At 33.4% G+C, this 7,030-nt stretch overlaps 1 protein-coding gene across 1 annotated transcript; it reads left to right on the top strand.

Moving 5' to 3' along the window:
* Nucleotides 1-2,528: 2,528 nt before the first annotated feature.
* On the top strand, nt 2,529-5,328 carry LOC100790480 (dimethylnonatriene synthase). The gene is made up of 2 exons (XM_003547708.5): nt 2,529-3,721; nt 4,371-5,328. The coding sequence occupies exons 1-2, from the start codon at nt 2,741-2,743 to the stop codon at nt 4,998-5,000; spliced, it is 1,611 nt and encodes a 536-aa protein (XP_003547756.2). The 5' UTR covers nt 2,529-2,740; the 3' UTR covers nt 5,001-5,328.
* The last annotated feature ends 1,702 nt before the right edge of the window (nt 5,329-7,030 follow it).

The following is a 7,030-nucleotide window of genomic DNA, read 5'->3' as shown; positions in this document are numbered from 1 at the left end:
GAGCTCCTAACAATGGGTAGTTTAGTCTCTCATTGTCATGAGAGACTTACAGATACAAAAAGGGGTGAACGAAGTGGAAGAGAATGGAGGAAAATGGAGAAGAAATGCTCCAAATGAATGGGTCTCTCTCCAATGGTCGTGCCCTAGCTCCTGCTGCTCAATAGAATCAATCACGCCCCTATTCCCTCCTTTTTTCTCTTAAAATGCAACACAATCATGTTTTTCGACATTGATTGTGTGCTGAGTGAGACTGCACGTTGAAAAAAATCCACTTGGATAAATGACCACGCACTAATCGCTCACCATGTACTAAGCGTGCATGCATGTGACAACTGGCTTCCCATGTGACTTCTAACGTTAAGCGAGCCTGTCGTGCTAAGCGGTCTTCATGCGTTAAGCGAGGCTGGTGCGTTGAGCGAGGTTAATGCACTGAGCGCGACTCTCTAGTTTTTCAATTCTCTTTCATGCCTTCTGTTATGTCTCTACAAAAAGTATACCACAAAAAATATTATAAAATTACTAGTTTTAGCATCTACTAGATAAAAACTTAGAAGATGTTGAATTCCTAATGTTTAAACACAAAAATAAATGATAAAAGAGAGAAAAATCAGGTAATTATTGTGTGATTTAAATATTCAAATTATGCATACATAACAATTATCAACCATAAGAACTAAAATTACTGATTTTTTAAAAGTGGGGGACGAAATGTCTCAATTAAAAAATAGAGGTCTAAAATTGCAAACTTTTTAAAAGTGAGGAATGAAATGTCTCAATTAAAAATGGGGGAAATAAAAGCTTAGGTTTGAAAAAATAAGGAAACAAAAATTGCATTTTAGCCTAATATTTTAATAGCTAAATTGATTATAACTTTATATCCTCCTATACTAGCCCTTCTTACAATAACATTTTTTTATTCTCTCTTTTGAATTTGAACAATAAATTTAAAATTATGTTTTTTTAGCTACTATAATTATTTCATGATAAATCCAATGACATGTTTAAATGGGATAGAAATTAGTGGTGAGGGTGAAAAATTTGTAAGAGTTATTGAGTTATATGGATAATGAAACTAAAGGTGACAGTCATAAAAACATTGCATCAAACAAATGATGCACACGATCAGTATAAGAAAAATATGGTTAACCTTAGCACATAAGACAAACATTAATTTAGAAAACAAACAAAAAAGTGTAGAGGGGGGGAGTATATCTGACTTTTTTATTATAAAATAATAGGAAAAACATATATGACACACACATCTTGAAGAATATTAAAGAGAGAAGTGGATATGTGTGATGAGAGAAAAGAAAGTATAGAAACCAATAAAAAAAGAAAGAAAAGAGTCTAGTAAAATTTCAAGGGTTTGAGTGAGATTATTTGATAGATATTTTATGGTAAAAAGGCTAATGAAATCTATCGAAATTCTTCTTAAAAAATAATTCATCAAAATTTGTATATTTTGGAAAAGTTTGTGTCTATGCACTGACAGTGTAAAACAATTTTACGTTGTCATCCAATTACAAATCATCGTTTGAATTACTTTAAGATAATTAATTTAAAAGTCAACAAACTTATCATATATGATGGATTGTGATTAAATGACTATGTAAAACTCTTTACATTGTGAGTGTATAACCATTTTTTTTTTCATTTTTGAATAACAAAATACTTTTTATAGGTTATAAAAAATCTTAATCGGATACAATCGAATTTTGTTACCCTCATTAAAAAAATCTTGAAAGCCTTAATTAAATACCACAAGACTTATTTATACAATTTAAAAATATTGATTGAATATCAATAGATTTTTTTATAAAAAAAATCTTTTGAAATTCTAATTCAATAAGTCTCTCTAAATCATCAATGTTATCCTTGGGTTTTCCAAAAAAAATATTTTTAAATAAAATTAATTTTGGTTAAAATTAATTTTTAAATGATATGATTTATTTGAATGTTAATAAAATTAATTTTCCTTGTTACAAATGCCCCTTAAAAGAAAGACAAAAGTAAAGGTGTGAGTAATTGGTGCAATTCCTCTAAAGTAACTGATACAACACATTTAATTAAACTTCTTTAAAAAAAATCATTGAAATAAGATTAACTAAAGAAATTATAATTTGAATTTATTAATAACAAGTACATTTTTTTTGAAGGAATAACAATTGTAGATCAACAAATGGAGTGCCGACATATACTCACCCATTGGCCATTAATTAATACACTGATCAATTAAAATTTAATAAAAAAATATATTTAGTTGAAGGTAACAACAAAAATATTATAATTACTTACAAGGAAGTTGACGAACAAATAAGAGAGTGAACATCAAGTTATTATAATACGTACTGACTTTTATGGAATACTCGTACTTGTTTTGATGTAGTTCATGTGCTTTTGTTTGTTATTTTGAGTAAACAACTAATAAATATTTCATATATTTTACACGTATTTCCAAATTTAAATAAATTTTGTAAATAAAAAAACTAAAGAGGATAATAAATAAGAACACAGTAAAAATTAGAGTGTTAGACTTTTAAAAGGAAAGTGAAAATTAAAATTTTTCTCTAACAAGACAGAAGTGGAAAAAGAAAAGAAAAAATCACAAAGATAGCCACTGAAATTTATATGCATGGTTCACGAAATGTTGTAGAAAGAAGCCCAAGTAGGGCCATAAGTTAAAGTATTACTTGTTTGCCATTGCCATATTTTCTACATAAATAAGCCACTCAGCAAAGCAATGATTCATCATCACGACACAAGCCTTGCTTTCTTCTTCACTTCAAACTTGCCAATCTCGAAGATGGCAATAGAATTGGCATCTCCCAATTGGGTTCCAACCGCAGCCGCATGTTTGGCAGCCTTGGCCGCCCTCCTCCTCTTCCTCCTCCGCGGTCTCCGCCGCCGTAAATACAATCTCCCCCCAGGCCCCAAGCCCTGGCCCATCATAGGCAACCTAAACTTAATCGGCTCCCTCCCACACCAGTCGATTCACGCGCTGAGTAAAACATACGGGCCCATCATGCACGTGTGGTTCGGGTCGAACCCCGTCGTGGTGGGCTCATCCGTGGACATGGCGAAGGCCATCCTCAAAACCCACGATGCCACCCTCGCCGGCAGGCCCAAATTCGCGGCGGGCAAATACACAACCTACAACTACTCGGACATCACTTGGTCCCAGTACGGCCCATACTGGCGCCAGGCCCGTAGAATGTGCCTGATGGAATTATTCAGTGCTAAACGCTTAGAAGAATACGAATACATTAGAAAACAAGAGCTTCGTGGCCTTCTTAACGAACTCTTCAATTCCGCAAACAAAACAATTTTACTAAAAGACCACCTTTCCAACCTTAGCCTCAACGTTATAAGCCGCATGGTGTTGGGAAAAAAGTACCTTGAGGAATCCGAAAACGCCGTCGTTTCGCCCGATGATTTCAAGAAGATGCTTGATGAGTTGTTTTTGCTTAATGGGGTGTATAACATCGGGGACTTTATTCCTTGGATGGATTTCTTGGACCTGCAGGGTTACATAAAGAGGATGAAGGCTTTGAGCAAGAAGTTTGATATGTTCATGGAGCACGTCTTGGATGAACATATTGAGAGGAAGAAAGGGGTTGAGGATTACGTGGCGAAGGACATGGTTGATGTTCTTTTGCAACTTGCCGAGGATCCTACTCTTGAGGTCAAGCTTGAGAGGCATGGAGTCAAGGCTTTTACACAGGTACCAATCGTTTTTCATTTTTTTAGTGTTATTTTAAATTATTAGTTTACTATTCAACATGTGTGATTACTAAAATATATTTTGTCAGCTAGCTAATACATTTATTTTGTAGATAATGTGATAGGCCACCAAATATTAAAACACTTTCCGTGGTTTTATATTTCTTTTTTCTACTCACCCAATAAAGCTTTTTAAAATATCAACTACTTCGTCTAAGTAACTCATTCTCTTGTTTTTTCTTTAAAAAGATTCTTTTAATAAAGTGGCAGACAAGTCTGTCTTTTTTTTTTTTAAAGAACATGTTAAGTTTTTTTGTAGAATAAGTTAATAAAAAAATATGTTTAAAAGGTAATAGTAACTTTGTTTAGCCGATCGTCCAATCGATGCACAAGATACAACATGGTCGGTCATGTTTACTCTACCTCTCTTATTTCCATATATTTTGAACTCCTGTAGCATCTTTCTGTACCCATTAGCCAGATATATTTTAATTAGCCATTTTATTGGCTCAGGTTGAGTAGGATTACCTGATATCTGAATATGAATTTAATTATGAAGTGTAGGACTACACATTTCATATTTTCAGATTTGGCAGATTAATTATTAACATTTTCTGACCCACTTCACAATTGTGTCAATTATTAATCAGGATCTAATAGCAGGTGGGACTGAGAGTTCAGCAGTAACAGTGGAATGGGCAATCACAGAGCTATTGAGAAGGCCAGAGATTTTCAAGAAGGCAACAGAGGAGCTAGACAGGGTAATAGGTAGAGAAAGATGGGTTGAAGAGAAGGACATTGTAAATTTGCCTTATGTGAATGCCATTGCAAAGGAAGCAATGAGGCTGCACCCTGTGGCACCAATGTTGGTGCCAAGACTAGCCAGAGAGGATTGCCAAGTTGGAGGGTATGACATCCCCAAAGGGACACAAGTGCTTGTGAATGTGTGGACTATTGGGAGAGACCCTTCAATTTGGGACAACCCTACAGAGTTCCAACCAGAGAGGTTTCTTACTAAGGAGATTGATGTTAAAGGACATGACTATGAGCTATTGCCATTTGGTGCTGGGAGAAGGATGTGCCCTGGCTACCCTCTTGGCCTTAAGGTCATTCAAGCAAGTTTGGCCAATTTGTTGCATGGATTTAACTGGAGACTGCCTGATAATGTCAAGAATGAGGATTTGAATATGGATGAGATTTTTGGGCTCTCTACACCTAAGAAAATACCACTGGAAACTGTTGTTGAGCCTAGGCTTCCACACCATCTTTATTCTCTCTGAGCAGTGCCCTTGCACAAAGGGTTTCTCTCTAATAAGATTGCTGTAGGAATAAAATGGGTCTTGTGTGAGCTTATGTTTGTCACACTGGATTGCAATGAATTTTTCTTTCTTCTCATAACAATGTTATAAAAAATAAAATAAAAATGATGTTGTGGTGTTAGAATAGAGATTGTGGTAACCAATGTAATAGCAAATGTGTTAGTGAAAGTTTGTAGCCATTTTCTCTCTCACACAAATAGGCATCTCTCTCTCTCTCATCAAGATATCCTTTGGGTTACTAATCATATGTCTAGGACTAAACACTTAAAGCATATTGTTCCTTTTCAAATATGTGTTCTGTGAAAATGAAATCTAAATTCTCTCCACATACAAGATGTGTTGCCACCTTGAGCCATAATAGGCTTTTCTCTCTCTTGTTGATATACTACTATATAGATCATTGATGCGATTAAATTTTTAACTTGATCGTGAATTAAAGAAAGTTGAATTAGCACAAATTATTTTAAAATAGTGTTCGTAATATATTGCTGAATTATATACAGTACGTGTCAGAGTAATGCTATTAAGTATGACAGCACTTTTCATTGATTCCATTAAAAACTACTTTGGCACCAATAAAATGAGAGAAAAAACAAAAATCACGGTCGGGAAAAAGTGAAAGAGTGAAAAAAGGCTATTAATTTAGTTGATAAGGCTAATAAAATCCTTTGAAGACGAGACTGCAAACTAAGATCATCTTGGACGTTGATTATAATTTATCTGTTTACTGACATGTTTTTTAAAACCAAACGTGTTGGCTGATTATTTTTGTGATTCATTTGTAAAGATCGAATCAACAACTCAGGTCATCTCAATCTCATCCTAGATATATTATAGAATCTTAATTAGATCAAGAATAAAGATACGTAACACTCATATGCCATGTGACACATTGAAAGAGAAAAAGAAAAAAATTTAGAGAAGTATAGATATGATATGATTTGATAAAAAAAGATTAAAAAAAACAAGGGTGTCAACTAGTAGGGTGTTTGTGATATATGGATCTCCACATATATAACAATTCTTAGATCAAGTAGGTGTACGAATTTATGCTAACAATGAATATGAAAATTTTAAGCTGAATAATGACAAAGATAAATCACCACAACTCATCCTATCAACACCCTGGATGTGTGTCCTTAAAGCGTAGGAGGGCCAATATGTTTCATGGGAGGTGATTTTTGGACTGATTGTAACTAGGAAAACACTTGTGCAAGTTGTTGAGCGGAGCCTACACTTCAAAAGTATCCTGTGTCCAAAGCTTTTGACACAAAATAAGGCTAGGAATTGAAAATTTTGAATAATCTTTTTTTTTGACAGAAAATTTTGAATAATCTTAACCTTATGATGATGCTGGAGTTCACTATAATAATAGTATGTAATTGTGGTTTTCAGTAATAATGGTGCTGGTGGTTTTGGGGGTGCTTGGCTGCATATTAATAGTAATTACCTATGAAGCAAATAATAATAGTAAGTTGAATCAGGCTCAAATAACATTAAAAATATCATAAGTTGAATGGTACAATACCTTTTTATTTTGGGAGAAAGTTGAATGGTAGGCAGATAAAATGAAATAACCGCCACATTGAAGAAAATAAGGATTCCTTGAAAACACAGTTATTCATATCATGTTAATTTATGATAGCTAAATCACAATTTATGATACCCTATTAATTTTGCAAATTGCAAATTATCACTAATGGAAAATGTATTTTAACACAGTCATTCAAATCATGTATTATTCATAACATGTATTTAATGTAGGGAATAGAACTATGCTAAAATTTTATTATTTTTATAAGAAAAAAGAGAAAAAGATATGTGAAAGGCTTTTTTTTATTAATTTGTAAGAATTAAAGACAAACATTAAATAGTTTATATCAACTCATGCATTCTATTCAACCAACTCATTTAGACATCCTTTAAAAGATTTAAATAATAAGAAAGATGGGGAAAGTTTAAAAATGACAAAAATGGGTGCAGAAACAGAA

Source organism: Glycine max, chromosome 16, assembly GCF_000004515.6.
Source record: "Glycine max cultivar Williams 82 chromosome 16, Glycine_max_v4.0, whole genome shotgun sequence".
Classification (NCBI taxonomy): Eukaryota; Viridiplantae; Streptophyta; class Magnoliopsida; order Fabales; family Fabaceae; genus Glycine; species Glycine max.
Note: the sequence above shows the minus strand (reverse complement) of the source record. Positions and strands in the feature narration are given on the sequence as shown.

What these genes read in the sequence shown, in the direction of transcription:
- LOC100790480 (XM_003547708.5), top strand. Translation starts at nt 2,741, where the DNA reads ATGATTCATCATCACGACACAAGCCTTGCTTTCTTCTTCACTTCAAAC. An exon ending in GAGTCAAGGCTTTTACACAG is followed by an intron (nt 3,722 to 4,370) that starts GTACCAATCGTT and finishes ATTATTAATCAG; the next exon opens with GATCTAATAGCAGGTGGGAC.